Genomic DNA, 18,491 nt, shown 5'->3' on the forward strand with positions numbered 1-18,491 from the left:
TAATCATGAGGAAACATAAGCCTAAATTGAGAGAAAATTGTTCGAAAATGTCAGTGTCATAACAGACAAAGGTTTCAAGTCAAAGGAGATGAAAGAGACATGAAAACTAAATGCAACGCATGATCCTCTTTTGGATACTAGCCTAGAACGAACATTGTTATGAAGGACAATGTTGGGACAAGTAGCAAGATTTGAATGAGGACTATAGATTAAAGAAAGCAATATGGCAAAAAAAAAAAAAGAAAGACAGACTAATCATAGTCTACCATCAAATATTTTAGGAGTATCTTTAATGTTTAGATAGTATATTAGCAGCATGCAATAATTACATCATAAGTTCTCAAGCAGAGGCAGTCTATTGCAAGGACCTTCTTTGCTGCCAGTTATCATAGGCTGTTTTAAGTTAGAAAACTGAATAGCAACACTGAATACTGTAGAAATGCACTTTGCTCAGTAATACTTGAGTTGTTGCAATATTTGATTATCCATTTGGTTGTTACAGAAAAATTCTTAACTGTAATTGATGGTTGTTGCCGTAATAGTATATTGCCTGTATTTCTACCTCTAGTAATGGGCTTTATGTGCTAGATTTTAATATCCTTGAGCCTGGGCAAGTGCACAAGTCTTTTTAAAAGAAACATGGTTTACTTGCACAAAACTGATCAGTTTTGAGAGATCGTAAATGCCCTTGAAGTGGTCTTTGTGGGTGTGAAACAAATGGTAAGAATTTGAATTGGTCCCTCTTATTATAGTATTGAAATTAAGTCTACTTAATTTATCAAGTCATGTTCATGCCCTGATTTTATATACTTGTATCTATCAATAAACATTGTGATACTTGAAAAAAAAAAAAAAGAAAGAAAGGTTAACAGTTGGTGAATCTGGTATAAGGCTAAGTCAGAGTTCTTTGTACTATTCTGCCAACTTTTCTGTAAGTCTGAAACAATTTCTAACTAAAAATAGTGATAATAAGGATATTGAGTCTCTGGATCAAAAAGGATACACATTTAAAATGTAATTTGTCACAGATTTTATATTTTAATCTTAGAGATATTTTCTACATGCTGGTAAGCCTCCTCAAATCCTTTTTCTTTTCTTTCTTTTGAAACAAAGCAGGTTAAGTAAATCATGAATCTCCCACCATATAAAATGTGTTCTGAATCCCCTTCCTCTTCTACCCTCTCAAGCCCACTCTTAAAGTCTCTCAACTCTCCTCATCTCTGAGAATCCACATTGCTCACACACATTCTTTCCCTAAGGCCTCCACTTATGCCCTGGAAATGTCCAGAAGCTGCACATAATTTACCCCTGTCCCCCAGCCCCAGTGAGGGAGGAGGTCCCCAATTATAGACTTTTTGAAGGAAGTGCTGCCACTCAGCTCAGTCCAGCCTGCCACTGCTTCCAAACCCCCATGCTCCAGCCCTGTGGCTGTAAGGAAGCCCTGCAGGGAGTCCTAGATGCTTCTTTCTTTGATCTTTTCTTTGAACTTAACCCTTAGAAGCTTAGAACTCATAAAACATCAGAGCTGCCGGAGACTTTACTGTTTATCTGGCTCAACCTCCTCAAGTTACCTCGTGTTGGGAAACCAAGGCCAGAGAGGGGTGACTCACCCAAGGTCACACAGTAGTACTGTCCCTCAGTGGGGCTTGAGCCACCAAACTCTCATCCTGATGGCCTTCTCCTCCTGGCTTCGCCCCAGCCTTACCCAATCCTGGCATCTGGTTTAGAGCCCTTTGCCAATAAACCATGACTGACCAATTTTAAACCCTATCCCACCTCCCAACTGGGTAACTCACATTCTACTGAAAGGAGGGTAATAATCACAACAATCTTACACACTTAACTGAGCACTTACTGTGTGCAGGCACTGTGCTAAGCCCTGTACAGAAACTATCATTTAATTTTCACAAAACCTTGATGTGGATATAATTATTATCCCTGTTTACAGATGAGGAAACTGAGGCCTATAGAAATTAACAACTTACCCAAGGGTATACACAGAGTACACCTGGGAAATCTGACTGTGGCCTTTACATACAGGCCTCTTCATACATGAGACATGCTCAGCAAAATACAAGGAACATTTATTGAACAGCCACTCTGTGAGGAAAACTAGACTAGTCATCACGGGGCTCATGAATCAAGCCCCACTGGAAGCAGAGTGTGGAGGATTTGTAGGACATCGTATGCATCATTGAGGCATTGAAGAAGCTTCTCGTAAGAGGCATCTGAGAAAGACTTTGAAGGATGTGTAGGAATCTGACAGTGATGGAAAGGAGGTGTCCCGAGAAGAACTGAGGAAGGGTCAGCACGAGTAAAAGCATGGCAGAAGGAGCAGGGAGGAGCAGGGTTTCACTGGAGGACAGGTTATAACCAGGAAGCAGTGGAAGATCAGGCTTCAAAGCTAAGTGGAGGCCATACTTTGAAAGACTTTAACGGCAAAGTGAGGAGTTTTGGGGAGCCATTGAAGTCTTTGACAAGAGAGTGGCTTGAATTGAAGTTATTAAAAGATTGAGCCAGTGGCAGCAACTGGCTGATGCCCCGTGACTTCAGTATTGATGGTGTAGCACAGCCGGGCACCAGAACTGAGTCCCTAGGGCATTTGCTAGAGCTCACAGCCTATGGAATTCAGTTCTCAGAGCCAGGTGGCCAAAGTTCTCTTAACCTTGATGCTGCCCTCCTGCACTCTCTTCTGTGAATCTTTCCTCATCCCCAGGATGGGTCAGGTGAGAAACCTGAGATCTCAAGATTCCTCCTATTCCAGGAAGGGTCTGAGCTTGGAGCAGAAAATAGGGGTCCATTGCTAGAAGAGGCAAAGGTTCTCTCAATTCCAACAGGATACTGATATTAGATATGAGGGGTGGGGGCTCAGGGCCGTGGTAGAGATTCCATGCAGAATGGGTCCCGTCATCCCCTGTCCAAATGTGCTCCAATGGGCCTAGGGGTGGAGCTGGATAGACAAGGGACTGGGGGAAGAGCTAGAGCATGTACACTGAGAGGGTATTTCTCTAGAGACAGGCCTCCTGAGCCAAACAAGACCCACAAAATGTGGATCCCCAAGATAGAGGCCCAGGAGTCCAAGCTCCCTGAAACCACTGCCCGCGCCCCTACACACACACACACGCCTGAAATGAAGACAGGAAGTACCTGGTATAGATAAGGGAATGGAAGAGAAAGACTCCCCTGAAACACACTGTGACTTTCTAGAGAGTTAAACTGAGGACGGGGGTGCTATTCCCACTCAGGGCAGAGCTGCAGCCTGTCTCTGGAGAGGTAAAGGCAGGCCGGCAGGCTCAAGAGCCACCCTCCACTACCACCCCCAACTTGAGTTGAAAGAAACAGGTCTGCACTTACCCTTGAAGCCTCTCCTCTCCCTCCTGGAGCTGGATCTACAGTGATGCTCCCAGAGACTGCTCCTTAAATAGGCCCCGCCCCAGCCAACTCCCGCCCCCGCCCCATCCTGGCTCTTCTGAGAAAGGAGGAAGGTGTGGGAGGGCCGGGCACCCTGCCCAGAGAGCCCTTTTTGACCTCAAGCAAGAATGGGGACCCCCTTCTCCACGCCCCCCAATCTTTCAAAGCATCCCCTTCCTCACCTCAGTCTCTGACGAGTCCCTCCCACCCCTTGAAGCCAGCCGCCTGGGTTCTTTCTCTGCCCTTAATGTCTGGGAAATCTGCCCTTTCTGCCTAATTCAAGCCCAGTTCCTCACTCTGAGATTGAATGGTGGGGAGCTGATGTGCTAGTGGAGGCTTTCGGCACAAGATTCTAGCTTTCCCCTTCAGCTTAGGAGGCCCAGCATCAGCTGCAGAATTCACTCATGGAATGGGGAGGAAGGGGGTATCAGTCTACCTCCTTCTACATCATGTGGCTTCAAGCTGCATCCAAAGCATGAGTGGAGTTTATTCCCATTCCGTGGAAAGATACTGAGACCTGAGGGAACAGAAAAATCAGGGGCTTAAGGCCCAGGCAGTGTGAATGTCACATGGGACTAGAGTTCCCTGGAGCTCCTGATTATGGTTTGTATGTGTCCCTGTGTCTGTGGTGGGCCCTCTCCCCAGCCCACCGTCTGTCCTCTGATTCCAGAACCCAACTCTTACTGCACAGAGTTGAGACCCTCCAGAATCTGAGCTGGGAATTGAGGGGCTCCCCCTAAATGGTCTTTCCCCAAAACCTCAAGAAGTTCTTTCCCATGATAAGTAGCTACATCCACTGCCATTCAAGAAACAGGCTGTTGGGAAGGGGGAAAGGTACAGTCTCAGGGATGGTCGCCAGGGTCTTGGGCTTGGAACCAGGGACAGCTCTACTGAGGAAACCTGGAAATTCCTGTAATGGGGGTGGTAGGGAGAGAAGAGGCATCAGTATTGTGCAATGGAGGGGAGAGGAGGACAGACTGGGGGCTGGGGGAGGGGAGCAACGGCTTAGTCTTTAGAGGCCTGGCAGCCATCCATCACCTCCTTCCCAGGGGCCTGCTTGGCCAGAGTTCAAAGTGGCTGTCACCCCACCCTTCATTAACCCCAGCAGCACCAGGCTGGCAGCAGCAGAGCTTTTATGGGAGACGCGACGCCAAAGTGCTCCCTCCTTCTTTCCCCAGCAGCCCACATCTTGCTCACTTTGAGGCCAGAGAATCCTGGTGGGGAGGTGGGAGGTTGAAGTGAGGGACAGGACTGGAATAGGGAGTGGTGATCCTCTTTTTCTCCTTATTATGGCATTGCTTCTGTCCTTAGGGAATAGAGAATGGGACTTTCTACCTTGGACCATGAGCTCCTCAGCATAGTGACAATCTCTGGGCCCCCAGCACCCTACAGGGGGACTAGACCTGAAAAGAGGCTCAGCCTCGTGACTGGGAATGGGAGAGCTCATTCTTGAATGGAACTCCTTCCATCATGACACATTGAAGGACTTCTGGGAAGGGAAGGCTCTGGACTTCCCCCCTGGATAGCACCGGGAAGCTGAGGTAGCAGGAACAGAAAGAGGAAGCTGGGGCTTTACTGGGTACTGGGGTTCAGCCATCCTGTCCTAAATGAGGAGCCCTGCCAACATGGGCATTGAGGTACTGGCCTGCAGGCATCCTGCATCTGAGCTCAGGTGGGTCCTCAGAGCACCTGCTGCCCCTTCCCCATCCAAACCACCCAAACTTAGGCCCTGTAGCCACCCTAATCTTGGGGAGACATAGCTGTTAAGAGAATGCATAGGGGCAGACATAGTCTTCTCTGGTGGCTTTGTGGTAATGAATCCTCCTGCCAATACAGGAGACGCAGGTTCGATCCTTGGGTTTGGAAAATCCCCTGGAGGAGGAAATGACAACCCACTCCACTATTTTTGCCTGGAAAATTCCATGGACACAGGAGCCTGGGGGCTACAGTCCATGGGGTCACAAGGAGCCCGAAACACATGCACACACTTGCATGGCGGGTAAGTCAGTACTTAAGAGTTATCTGGGCAACGTGTGGCCTATATAAAAATTGATAAACAGAAGCCTTAATTAAATAGACTTGGGAGACCAGAATGGGGAGTTCCCATGCCCTATGACAACATCAAAGACCTCCTCCTATTTGCTGACATAGGGAGCAAAATTTGCTGTCCCAAATGCTTCTCTTCAGCATGGGAATGAATTTAGGCTGATTATTTTTGATGGGTGACAGGGCTTGAATCTGGACTGGACACGTAGGAGGAGAGACAGTGGGATTTGGGGAACACCAGGTCTGGGAGTATAGGGGCCACCAGAATTAACCAGTGAGCCACGGGTTTGTGGGAAGACGGGAAAAACAAGGAGAAGTCGAGGGGAAGATACAGGATTTGAGCGAGATTTGGGGGGCTCAGAAATAAGGTGGATGGGAATACACTGGGTTGGGCCAAACGTCCTTGGTCTGGGCAGACAAGGAACTAGGAGGGCATACAGTCAGTCGGTGAGACTCCACCCATGGCGTAATCTTCATGCCTAACTCCTCCCTACCCTCAAAAAAAAATGGCCGCCGCGAGAACCCGTCCAAAACCCTGAGACAAATGGGACTGGAAACAGAAGCCCCGCCCACTTATGGGCAATTGCCCTTCTTAAAAATGGCCACCACAGCGCTTCTGGAAGTGAACCGCTCTGGGCCCCGCCTTTGATCTCGTTGGTGGGGCTGGGGGCATGCGAGCTGCACCGCGCGGGACAAGTCGCCGGCGGCGCCCGACGGAGCAGGTGATTCCCCCTCCAGGCCCCGACTCACGGCTGGAAGAGTCGCGGAGAGCATTGACCCAGGGTACCCGTCCTGTGTGTCTCCCCACGGTACCCCCGGGGCCCGCCAGACCCCCATCTCTGAGTCTCGCCGTAGCCTGTATTAAGGCGCTTTTTAGCTTGCTCAGGCCTCCCTCATCGTGTCCCCCAGGGCCGCAAGCACATCCATGTGCCCTCGGGCCCACTATTCTGGATGCTTAGGGGTATCCCGCTAGCTCGTTTAGGGAGCTGCTGCTTCAGGGGTCGGCCATCATTGTGGCCCCACTTCCTGTACTCCCATCACCCCGCATTTATACTCCCGCCTGATTTTGGATGCCGGAGTCCCGTATACCCCTCGATCCCCTTGGTGCTTCTAAGAGCTGCATTGAGGGTCAGGGGACTATGATGTCCTCTGGAACCTGCGTTGTGTACCAGGGCCCCAGGAGCCGGGCTTCATAGAATCTGGGAGAAGCAGTGAAGACCTCGTTTCTAGACTCTCGATGCCCGGGGCTTCTTCCACTCCGCTTCCCAGGACTCCTCCCACATGGCCTACTGGTCTCCCTCCACCTGGGGCACATCCCCACCTGAAGGGAACAACATAGTACTTCTTTCCCCAGTTTCACTTAAATTTGTTTGGGGAGGGGAGGAGGCATTATGGAGCATCTGGAGAGTTCAGGGCTGTGCGCTCCCGGAGATGCTCCCAGGCCACCTGGCCAGTGAGGATGGGGCAGTCATTGTTGGCTCCAAAGGGGGAGTGAGTCTGCAAAGTGAGGGGCAAAGGGGCAAAGACATTCTGGTGTGGGGAGAATGGTGTGAGCAAAGATTCTGAGGTAGGCAAGAGGCCTAGCCAAGCAGGAGAGGAGGATCAGAACATAGGTTGGGGACAGACCCTTTGCATCATGAAAGGTGGTGTAGTATGGTGGTTAACAGTGAAGGTTTTGGAGCCAGACTGCCTGGGTATAAAGCTGCCATTAACTTCCTTTGTGACCCTGGGCAAGTTACTTAACCTCACAATGTGTCCATTTCCTTTTGGGTAAATGGGATAATATGATATATTAGTATCTATATGTTAGGGTAATTGTGAGGATTAGGTAAGTTAATACATGTAAAGAGCACAGAACAATCCCTAGCAGATCTTAAGCAGTCATCCATGAGTGCTAAGTCATTTCAGTTGTGTCCGATTCTGTGTGACCCTATACGACCCTATGGACTGCAGCCCACCAGAATTCTCTGTCCAGGGGATTCTACAGGCAAGAATACTGGAGTGGGTTGCCATGCCCTCTTCCAGGGGATCTTCCAGACCAATGGCTCGAACCCACCTCTGTTTGTTTAGTGCCACTAGGGCCACTAGTGCCACCTGGGAAGCCCTGTAAGCAGTCAGTAAATGCTAAATATTATTACGTTCATTAGAGGTATTCAAACAAGACTCACAATAGGATGTGTCACATTTCATGGGTGCAGCTAACCAGTGAACCCTGATTTGGAGCCCCCAGCATGTAATGGGGTTCTGAGGGCTATATCCAGAATTTGAAAAGTCTTGGGGAAATCCTGTTCTGACCCTGGAGAAGCCTGGCTGTTTGGGCTGCAGCTTCCCCAACTTAGGGACTATGAGGAGAAATATTAGAAGAAGGTGCTGGGTAGGAAAGGAATGCCAGTGAAGCCTAAGGGGTGGAGAAGGGTGAAAGAAAGAACTGGCAAGCTTTGAAGGCTTGGGAAAGTTTGGGCAGCCCAAGAACAGGAGGAAGGGGGACATTCTGTTAGGAAACAAGCCAGAGCAAAAGCTCAGGGCAGGAAGACTTTTATTTGAGCACAGTGAGGTGTTTGCCATGAATAACTTCTTGGACCTTGGCTAGAAGCTAGGCATCAGCCACATCCCTGAGAGCTTCTTCCCTAGAAGCTTTCATGCAGCATCCATGGACCTTGGTCCTCGCAGAGGTTGGCAGACAACTGCTAGCAGCCAGGAGTGGTATAACCTGGGGTGGATGTTGGTCTCCACAGGGGGCTGACTTCTTGGGGGAGCAGCATGATGGATCTGGTATGCCTGGTCTGAGCAGTTACACTCCTCGCCAAGGCCCATACTAGGGTCTGAAGCAAGAGGCTGGCCTCCCCTGGTAGGATAGGGCTTCTCAGTTCTGCTGTCCCAAGTGACCCTGTACTGTCACAGCAACTCTGTGTTACCAGTCAGGGGACCAGGGAACTGTGATCATAGATGGCAGCCCTATCTCAACCCAATTGGAGGTCTTGACATCCCCCCATTCCCAAAGTAGCCCCTCGAATATACACTCAACTAGAAAGTCCTGGATTTATCTCTTGACTACTACAGTCAAGCCAGGTGACTCTGGGCAAGTCATTAAACCCACTGAGCTTCAATCTCTTCATTTGTGAAGTGGGAAGTAACTTTATTGAGTGTACATTGATCAGTAAACCAGGTGTGTAGTCTCTACGCTCATGAAGCAAGTGGAAGAATCATTACACATTGCCCCAGTAATTTTTTTAAATTATAGCTATAAAAGGTGTTGCTAAATAAGGAAAAGTGTAGTCGGCAGTAATGGTGTAAGATAGAGACCAAACCAGTTCTAGAGGGTCAGGAACAGCATCCCTTGAAGGATACTGTAAAATGAAACCTGAGAGGTAAGAGGAGTTAGCAAGTGAAGGTGTGGATGCAGCAGGTTACCCAGGCAGAGGACACAGTTCATGCAGAGACTCTTGCCGTGAAAAAGCTGGAGTGCTGGCAAGGTGAAAGCAAGCCAGGGTGGAGGGGAGTGATCTGGGTGGGGAGGGGGGCGGGCAGTGGTACATGACGGCTGGAGAGACAGAGGCAGGAGTAAGGCCCTGAACTGAGGGCCACAAAAAGAATCTGGACTAATCTGGAAACAGGAAATCATGGATAGATGTTATGCAGGAAGAACATGATTTTTTGTAAAGATTGTACAGCCATGATGTTTGTGGAAAATAGGTTGTTGGCGGAAAGATGGTGGTGAGGAGAACGACTGGGAAACTTGCAGTTAAGGCAAGAGATGGAGCTCAGTGGGAGGAGAGATGGAGAGAAGTAGATATGTTGAGAGATAATGGTCAGGGCTTGGTGACTGATTGGATGTGGGAAGGCAGACGGTAGGATGGTGTCAGGGATCCTCACAGCATCTGGTCTCAGACTTGTGGCAGGAACAGCTGGGTACATGGACAGGTATACACAGGGGACAGGGACAGCCTTGGAGGAGAAGACAACTTGGGAGAATGTCAGTTTGGAACACGTTAAGTCATCCCCGTGGAGGTGTCAGAGAGATAGATGTACAAGTGTGTAGCTCAGAGGAGGAGGCTGGACTAGAGAATTAGACATTTGGGAATTGGTGACATGGAGTTGGAACAAGAAGATGTGGGCCCAGATGAGATCTTCCAGAGACAGAGGGTGCAGACTGAAGAAAGAGGAGAAGCAGCTTTGAGCCTGAGCTTTGCTGCCACAGTTAGAGGGGAAAAAGAGGAGAGGGGGCAGGGATGGCCTGAGAAGTAATGGCTAGGGAGGTGGAAGAGAAACAGGAGGACGTGATGCCTCCTAGACCAATACTGATGCTGCTGAAAGGGCAAATATGAGGTGACAGTATAAGAAATGGCCGTTCTCTCTTTCTTGATAAAAAATGGATAATATTGGCAAATTCATATGGTTCAACCTAATTAGACCAATTAGGGCTTCCCAGGAGCTCAGCAGTAAAGAATCTGCCTGTAACACAGGAGATGTGGGTTCAATCCCTGAGTTGGAAGATCCCCTGGAGAAGGAGATGGCCACCCACTCCAGTATTCTTGCCTGGGAAATCACATGGACAGAGGATCCTGGAGGGCTATAGTCCATGAGGTTGCGTAAGAGTTGAACACAACTTAGCCACTAAACGACAAAAACGATTAGACCAAAACCTGAAAACAGTAACTCCTGACCTTAGCCTGAGAAGATTTGGTAGAGATGTTGGAGCAGAAGCCAGACTGAAGCTGGGGAGAAGTGGCTAGCATGGAGAATAATAAGGCAGCAGACTTGACCGGGACCTGGTGACTGACTGACTGCAGCAGGTGGGGTTGAGAGAGGGTGAGGCTCAGGGTAACCCCCAAGTTCAGGTTTGGCAGCTGAGCAAGTTGTGTCAGCTAGTGAAACAGGAGGAGGTACCTGTTTGGAGGAGGTATACACAGACGGAAAGGATATGGTGAATTGGGGGTAGGTGCTCCTGAGTCTTCTAACTGGGATAAGCTGACATTTGGACCTGTGGATCTGGAGCAATTTGTTGCCACCTGTATGTTCTTGACTACCAAATACAGACTTTATGGAGTCAAAAGCATGTAAGCAGGATTGAAACAAGTCAATAAGTATTTATCAAGCACCTACTAAGTGCAGGCATTTTTCTAAGTGCTACTGCTACTGCTACTGCTAAGTTGCTTCAGTTGTATCCAACTCTGTGCGACCCCAGAGATGGCAGCCCACCAGGCTCCCCCGTCCCTGGGATTCTCCAGGCAAGAACACTGGAGGGGGTTGCCATTTCCTTCTCCAATGCATGAAAGTGAAAAGTGAAAGTGAAGTCGCTCAGTCGTGTCTGACTCTTATTGACCCCATGGACTGCAGCCTACCAGGCTCCTCCATCCATGGGATTTTCCAGGCAAGAGTACTGGAGTGGGGTGCCACTGCCTTCTCCCTCTAAGTGCTATGCTAAGTCACTTCAGTCGTGTCCGACTCTGTGCGACCCCATAGACGGCAGCCCACCAGGCTCCCCCGTCCTTGGGATTCTCCAGGCAAGAACACTGGAGTGGGCTGCCATTTCCTTCTCCATTCTAAGTGCTAGGGCTATACCAAAGGATAAGACAAAGTCCCTCCCAACTCCCTCTTCTTGAAGCTTATGTTTTATGGGGGAGGAGAGACAATAAGCAAATAAACATAAAAATAACATTAAACTGTAGTATATGCCATGTAGAAAATAAAGCAGAGAAAGAGATTGGGGAGTATGGGGAATGCTTATTTTTGGTAGGTTAGTCAGGGACAGTCTCTCTGGAGGCAGCATTTGAGCAGAGCCCTGGCAGAGGTGAGGGGATGAGCCATGTGGATATCTGGAAGAGATAGGCAGGAAGAAGCTGGGCAAGTTTGAAGGACCCCAAGGATGCTGGTGGAGTGAGCTAGGAGGGAGTGGTGAGGTTGGAAGGTAGGCAAAGGCCAGATCTTCTAGGACGTCGTAGGCCTTGGGAACGAGAATGGACAGCCTCTGTAGATAGCCCCAAGCTGCTGGAGGGCAAGGACCAGGCAGGGAGATAGAATTCATGAAAGACTTCCTCTTCTATCTGGGCCCCAGAGCCAGAAAAGCCCCTTTGTCTGAAGGGTGGGTGGCCCATTCTGGGTGGGGGGGATGGCTATGCTCAGTCCTGAGGCCTGCTCCTTGCGGGGCTGGACAATGGGCCCCTTGTGGCTGGACTTGGGGGCCCAGTGGCCCTCTCAGTGATGGGATTCCTCAGCCAGGAGGCATGTGACCTCAAGACCTTGGCGTCTTCCCAGAAGATCTGGGCCTACTTCTGGGGAGTGGGGTGGGGAGATGGGGAGAGATCAGGGGGAGGGAGGAGGGAAACCTCCACTCTGAAAACTTTCTCCTGAGACAGTGTAGTGTCCTGTCTCAGGCTGGAGGAGGTGGAGAGAGAGGGAGGCGGGGGGGCTGTGGCTCTGCTTGAGGGAGCGGGGGAGGACCAGAGAGTTGGAAGCTACAGGCAACTTCAACAAATGGTTTCCACAGCAGGGCAGGAGGGAGGAGCTGGCTGCCCCCGGACCTGGTGGGCAGGGGCAGGCAGAAGAGGGCCTGACAAGCCTCCATCTTGTATCCCTTCAGCAGAGGAGAGAGCATGGAGCTGGAGAGGATTGTCAGTGCAGCCCTTCTTGCCTTTGTCCAGACGCACCTCCCAGAGGCCGACCTCAGGTAGGAGCTGCTCTCCTAGAAGGGTCATGCTTGGGCCAGTGCTGGAGTAGCTGGGCAGGACTCTGGACCCTGGCCAGTGGAGAGACTGGGGTGGGAAGCACTCAGCCCTGTTCCTGAGATGCGGAAGGGCTGAGTATGATCTGCTGGTGTGGCCTTGCCTCTCATCCTGTTCCCGTCACCCTTGTTGAACAAAGGGGAGACCAAATCTCTGAGGAAGGGGGAGGGTGGGATACTCTCCAGGCTTCAGGCTTGAGGTCTGCCTCATCGTCCCCAGGAAGCCAGGAGCTGGAGTCCCAGGCTAACAGGGCTTGTCTGTTCCCTTCCTGCAGCGGCTTGGATGACGTCATCTTTTCCTATGTGCTCGGGGTTCTTGGGGACCTGGGCCCCTCAGGCCCATCAGAGGAGAATTTCGACATGGAAGCCTTCACTGAAATGATGGAGGCCTATGTGCCTGGCTTCGCCCACATCCCCAGGTGGGGCCTGGCTGGGGCCAAGAGGACGAGGGGGGCTGGCAGATGGTGGAGGGTGGTAGAGTTGTCCTTTAACCACCCTCCTGGTCTTTTCAGGGGTACAATAGGGGACATGATCCAGAAGCTCTCAGGGCAGTTGAGTGGTGCCAGGAACAAAGGTGAGCCTGGGAATTGGGCCCCTGGGTGACTCAAACTGCCTCCTCCAAAGCCCTGGCAAACCTGTTGCTCTTTCTGCCCCTTTAAGAGAATGTGCAGCCACAGAGCTCCGAGGTCCAAGGTCAGGTATCTATCTCCCCAGAGCCCCTGCAGCGGCCCGAAAAGCTCAAAGAAGAGATGATGTCTTCTGCTGGGGACACCCAAGATGAGGTACTGGTAGAGGAGGGTACCAGTGAAGGAGCTCGGGGGGCTGGAAAGGAGGAAATAGTGCCTTTTGTCAACATTTATGCCCACAGGCAGCCGGCCCTGAGGAAGAGCTGCTGCCAGGGGTGGACGTACTCCTGGAGGTGTTCCCCACCTGTTCAGTGGAGCAGGCCCAGTGGGTATTGGCCAAAGCTCGAGGGGACTTGGAAGAAGCTGTGCAGATGCTGGTAGAGGGGAAGCAGGGGCCTCCAGCCTGGGATGGCCCCAACCAGGTAACCTCTGCTAGACCACCCCACCCCCCCATGTAACCTCAGCCATGCTCCAGCTTAGTGTTAAGCCCCTGCCCCTAGCCTAGCCCCATTTGCTTCCCCTGCTGGTACCCTAGGCCCTACACCTGGCTTCTCTCTGCAGGACCTGCCTAGGCGTCTCAGAGGCCCCCAAAAAGATGAGCTGAAATCCTTCATCCTGCAGAAGTGAGTCTGGGCTGGGCAGGGCTGGGACCTTTGAGGGTCTTCCCAGGGTGGCAAGAGCTTCACCCAGCCAGTTTTTGGCAGGTACATGATGGTGGATAGTGCAGAGGATCAGAAGATTCACCGTCCTATGGCTCCTAAGGAGGTGAGACAATCAGGGTCGTGGAGCGGGCACATCTGTCTCCAGGCTTCTGCTGCTCACTGCCTGATTGCCTGACAGGCTCCCAAGAAGCTGATCCGATACATCGACAACCAGATAGTGAGCACCAAAGGGGAGCGATTCAAAGATGTGCGGAACCCTGAGGCTGAGGAGATGAAGGCGACATACATCAACCTCAAGCCAGCCAGAAAGTACCGCTTCCACTGAGGCACTTGCCAGACTCTGCCCGAGCCATCTAGGCACAGATCCCAGAGGGATGCAGGAGCCCTACACACGACACAGGGCCCGCCCTAACTCCTGTCCCCCTTCCTTCCCAACGTCCTTGCTCTACTGTGTTAACCTCCTCTTGGAGCTGCCACAGGCACAGTAAAGGTAGCCCCAGGAAGATGTGAGTGCATTCTGGTCATTTCATAGCTGGGGTGCTGGAATACTGTGTCTCTCCCAACTTTACATCCCCTATCTCCAATAGGGCAGCGGCACCAGGCAAGAGGGGGTAAAAAGCTCTTTATTTGAAGCTCTAGGGTGGGGCAGGGCACTGGCCTCTCACCGGAGGCCCCCACAGTTCAATTTCCTTACAGTTCGCAATGAGGCCCCGGCCACACAGTCCAGCTGTGCCCATCGGCAGGCGGGTCAGACCTGCAGGTTGACAAAGGGTGCAAAGCCCACCATGTCCTGCAGCAGTACCAGGGCCTGATGCAGCGGCGGCTCGACGTCGATGTCCACACCGCGCTTCCGCAGGCGGCTTAGGCTGGGCTCGGCCACGTGGTGGCAGTGCCGCACCCGCAGCGAGCGCAGCGCAGGGCAGTACTCTGCCAAAGTCCTGGGGGAGGAGCAGGGGGAGGCAAAGGGCGTGAAGCCGCTACACACGCGGTGGGGGAGCCAGCAGAGCCCAGTCTTCCTCCAGTTGTGGCATGCTTCCCTCCGAAGGGGCCTAATTTGAGGTCAGTACACTCAATGCCTCCAGTGAACCAGAGACTTCATGCCCCAGGATTGCAAGGTTTTCCCCTTGTTGAAGAATAGCCAGAAATCTGACTTTGTTTCTGAAATCTCCCAAAGTGTAAATACGAGTTCAGTAAAGTTTTTCAACTATGGGATCTCTGGCCTAGGTATTCCTGGAGGCACTTCCTGTTCAGAATGCAGTTCCGTGCTAGTAGAAAGATCCAGAAACCCCAGTTCTGCCAACTACAGCCCGCCTCTATCCCCAGAGACTTAAGCGATCGCTCTTCTCCCATCTCACCGACCCCAGGCCCAGGTACCTGATACCGTCGCTTCCGACGCGGAGGCACCCTGTTAGGTCGAGGTGCTGGAGTTCCGGGCAGTTCCGAGCCAACTCCTGGACGGCGGTATCCCCTACATTGGCGTTGACCGCTAGGGAGAGGCTGCGAAGGCCTGCGCCGCGCCTCTGCGCCAGGTATACGATGGCCTCATCCTTGAGCTGTCGGCAGGCGGTGAGGTCCAGCTCCTCCAGGGCCGGACAGCGGTCAGCGAGGCCGCGCAGCGCCAGCCCATCTACCCAGTCACAGTGCGCGAGCGAAAGGCGCTGCAGGCGGGGGCAGCCCTCGGCCAGCGCCCCCAGCGCGCGGCGGCTCAGTTGCCCGCAGCCGGCCAGCGCCACACTCCGCAGCTGCGGATTCCGCGCCAACACCGGCACCAGATCCTCGTCCGACAGCCATTCGTGACACGGCGCCAGCGCCAGCTCCTGCAGCCCCTCGGCGTCCCGCAGCAGCCAGGCCAATGCGGCCCGTGGAATCTGCGGACCCACCTATGGGCGGGGAGGCACCTCGACTCTCAGCTGTTCCCGGGGGAGGACTCTGCCTACTCGCCCCTGAGGAGTTCTTTCCTGGCAGCAGGTTGCCCTCGGGGCTTGGCACCTGCCCTCCCAGGAGAGACCCTACGCGCCCTCAAGTTGATCCCTGGTACTCCCCCATTGAGAGTACTTCTCGCTGGGTGGATCGCTTCCCAGGCATTCCTAGAGGCCCACGGGCGATCTGGAAGGGTAGACAGAGGGGCTGGGGTCTGGGGGCTGGATGTTCCGGGCTGGAGACTGGGGGGTGGGGGCGGGGCGCGTGCGGGGTGGCGGGGGGCGGGGGGGCAGTATCCAGAAGGGGCGGGGCTCCAGCCCCAGGCTCACCTGAGCGGCGTCGAAGCGGCGCAGCCGGGCGAGGTGCAGTTGCACTAGCGCCCGGAAAGCCCGACTGACGCGCTGCAGCCAGAGCAGCTGGCGCAGCGGCACCCGGCTCAGGACGTGTGGGAGCAGCACGTCTTCCCAGGGCAAATCCAGGAGCCTGTGGGTAAAAGGGCGTTGGCGGCGGCGTCCCCGGGTCACTGTTACCTGCGAGTCCGCCTCCGTTATGCTCCTGAGCCTAGGCTCCTAAAAGCGGCCCCCAGGCCCGGCCCTGGGTCAGCTCCACTCCCCCAGGCCCTTCTTCCCTCTCTCGGCCCCTCCGGTGCTAGGTACCTGACGGCTCCGGGCTCTTGCTCCCCTCCGGACGGGTCCATCGGTGGCTCCATCGGCTGCCTACTGCGCGTGCGCAGTAAGGTCTTCTCGCTGTGGCCTTGGAGCAGGCGCAGCAAACCCGCCTTCTTGCGCTACAGAGACAGACCGATTCAATCGAGTGCCGGCTCACTGAGGCTCCTATCTGAAAGCGTTCCGGATGGATCCCGAAACCGAAGGCGGAACAGACCGGTGGTGTAAACTGAGACCTCGCTTTCTCCGCTATAGGGCTTGAGACTGGAGGCTGAAGAATACGATGGTTCAGCAGAGACTGACTTTTTTCGTTTTGGGCCAGTGGCCGCGTCTAAGTGAAGTGATGGGAGGAGCAGGCAAAGTCAAACGTATAAGGGGCGGGGCCAAGATTCTAAGGTTCTGGGCCTGCTTTCTCTGCCCTCTGGTCGCGTTTAGCGAGTTTGAAAAATGGGGAGAAACTGTCCAGGCTCTCATTGTTTGACACGGAGTGGATATCCAAGAATTAGTGAATGAATTGAAGGGGCAAAGTTAGAATTTATGTTCCTTAATGAAGCAAATTTGCCCAAACCTCCCATCCCTGGTTGATTGTGAGGTACAGAGCTATTCAACCCCTTCCACTCCCAGAAGATTTGGAACGGGTTTACGCCTTTTGGGGAGAAATGTTGGAGGCGAGAAGGATTATATCTCCAGCTAGGTCCCTTTCCTTTACCCGGGAGGTCTGGAATCCTGAGAAGAGTAAATGTTCAGGTCGGCCCACCAAGAATATTGCTTCTTGGTTGGCCTGGCGTTGGTCTGGGGATTTAGTTGTGGGGTCTAAGATTGGGCCCGCCCAAGGGCAGCGGCCCCTCAGACCTCTCGGTTCAGACTGTGGGTCGTCCTCTCACCGCGTCCCCAGATCCTAGTTCAGAGTCCGCTCCAGGGAACATCTGGAGCAGTGCTTTCCCCATCATCCATTGTCAGGGAGGGTGTGAAAGACGCAGAGGGCTACTGCTGTCCCTAGAGCTCCCCCACCCTCACACCCGCCTTAGCAGGGTTGCATTCTCCCTTCGTGCAACCGTTTCACCTGCCTCTTCATAACGAAAACTGCTTCCCATCCATTACCAGGGTTTCAGGCACCTCTGCAAGGTGGACAGGTCTGTTCCGTCAATCCACTTTAAAGATGAAACCGAGGCCCTGGAGAGGAAGCACCTTTTCAGAGGTCAAGCGAATCGGGATAGAGAACTCAGGCATCCTGTTTTTCCCCGAATTCCTTTCACACTCCTCCAACCTCCCCCACCCCCACTCCCATGCTGCTGAGAAGAGAGTAAATAGCAGCGGGGAAGGACCAAAGAAGATCTGTTTGGGTGGGGGACTTGCTCCCTTTTCCTCCGCCTGCTTGGGGAACGGTAGCTGGGAGGATAGATCTCTGCTAAGATAGAGTCAAGTGGGCGCGCACCTCCTCGGGCCGCGCGCCTCCTCCCCCTTCCAGCTTTGTTCGCGCTTCTGCGCCTGCGCAGTGCGACAAATCTGGCGCTGTCCCCTTCAGCACCACGCCGAGCCCGCGCCGCCCCTCCCCGCGGTGAGCCCCGCGCACCCCCGCCTCGCACGTTCTCGCGCCCCTTGACCGCTCGAACAGACCCCTTCTTCCTTCCTAGGTCACTACTTGCCTGCCTTGGAGTTCCCAAGGAGAGCAGTTGCCATAGTAACTCTAGCGGCGCTTTCTTAAAATAGCCGGGCCCGCTTCTACCTTGGCCAAGGGCACAAGGGTTGCCTGTCTCCCACTTCGTCTAGTCCAGGCGTTATTCCGTCTAACCTCTTACTCCCAGATGGCAAGATGCCTAACTCAGGCAGCAAGGAAGTTCTTTTTGAAGTCTGACTAACATCCCTCCTGCTGCATCCTGGGCGAGTGGTCAGGGCTGTGTCTCCTGAGTCCTAGTCTCAGAACCTCCGGCGGGGTTGAGGCCGGGTTCTCTGGATATTTCTTCCATAAATTGATGGTCTCTTGGATGTAGGGGGCAGGTCCAGTCTACACCCATACCGTGTGCTGGCGCGGCCGCGTGCTCGTGGGGGCGGGAGCGCGTGTGGCATATAACAGGTCATGTGGCAACCTCCTAGGGACACGCGTGGGGTCTGGAGCGGGACACGCGTGTGCAGCTGGGTCCCGCGTGCGGCTCAGGGGGTGGTGGACGAGAAGGACGTGGACACGATTGGGGTGGGGCATGTGAGGGTCTGAAGAACAGACCAGAGGTTCCATACGTCCTCTCCCTCTTCAGGGGCGGGTCTCAGGTTGGCGGGAGAGCCCAGCGGGGACCTAGTGTCGAGAAGTGGGGGCAGCCTCTGGGGCTCAGGGCCCGGGGAGAGGGCGGGGGGGGGGGTGGTGGGTGGGTTGGGGATTAGCTCTGAGCCGCGCGTAGCGGGGAGAAGGAGGGACTGACAGGCGGGCGGGCCTGGAGCAAGCGGG

General features: G+C 53.2%; 2 protein-coding genes across 6 annotated transcripts; one reads left to right on the top strand and one right to left on the bottom strand.

Annotated features, from left to right (window-relative positions):
* Positions 1-6,026: 6,026 nt before the first annotated feature.
* On the top strand, positions 6,027-13,976 carry CUEDC2 (CUE domain containing 2). Of its 5 annotated transcripts, none has more exons than XM_070363894.1 (9): positions 6,027-6,179; positions 12,038-12,124; positions 12,454-12,597; positions 12,691-12,752; positions 12,893-12,960; positions 13,047-13,226; positions 13,366-13,427; positions 13,509-13,569; positions 13,645-13,976. In XM_070363894.1, the coding sequence occupies exons 2-9, from the start codon at positions 12,051-12,053 to the stop codon at positions 13,789-13,791; spliced, it is 798 nt and encodes a 265-aa protein (XP_070219995.1). In that variant the 5' UTR covers positions 6,027-6,179; positions 12,038-12,050; the 3' UTR covers positions 13,792-13,976. The 5 variants fall into 5 exon arrangements, with proteins under 5 accessions (XP_070219995.1, XP_005888122.2, XP_005888123.3 ...); XM_005888060.2 differs by having other exon boundaries at positions 12,041-12,124; positions 12,839-12,960; XM_005888061.3 differs by having other exon boundaries at positions 6,028-6,179; positions 12,839-12,960.
* A 94-nt stretch (positions 13,977-14,070) lies between these two features.
* Positions 14,071-16,180, bottom strand: FBXL15 (F-box and leucine rich repeat protein 15). The gene is made up of 4 exons (XM_005888059.3): positions 16,043-16,180; positions 15,716-15,869; positions 14,841-15,346; positions 14,071-14,404 (listed from the first exon to the last, which is right to left on the bottom strand). The coding sequence occupies exons 1-4, from the start codon at positions 16,093-16,095 to the stop codon at positions 14,215-14,217; spliced, it is 903 nt and encodes a 300-aa protein (XP_005888121.1). The 5' UTR covers positions 16,096-16,180; the 3' UTR covers positions 14,071-14,214.
* Between the last annotated feature and the right edge of the window lie 2,311 nt (positions 16,181-18,491).

The sequence above is a fragment of the Bos mutus genome, chromosome 26 (genome assembly GCF_027580195.1).
Source record: "Bos mutus isolate GX-2022 chromosome 26, NWIPB_WYAK_1.1, whole genome shotgun sequence".
Classification (NCBI taxonomy): domain Eukaryota; kingdom Metazoa; phylum Chordata; class Mammalia; order Artiodactyla; family Bovidae; genus Bos; species Bos mutus.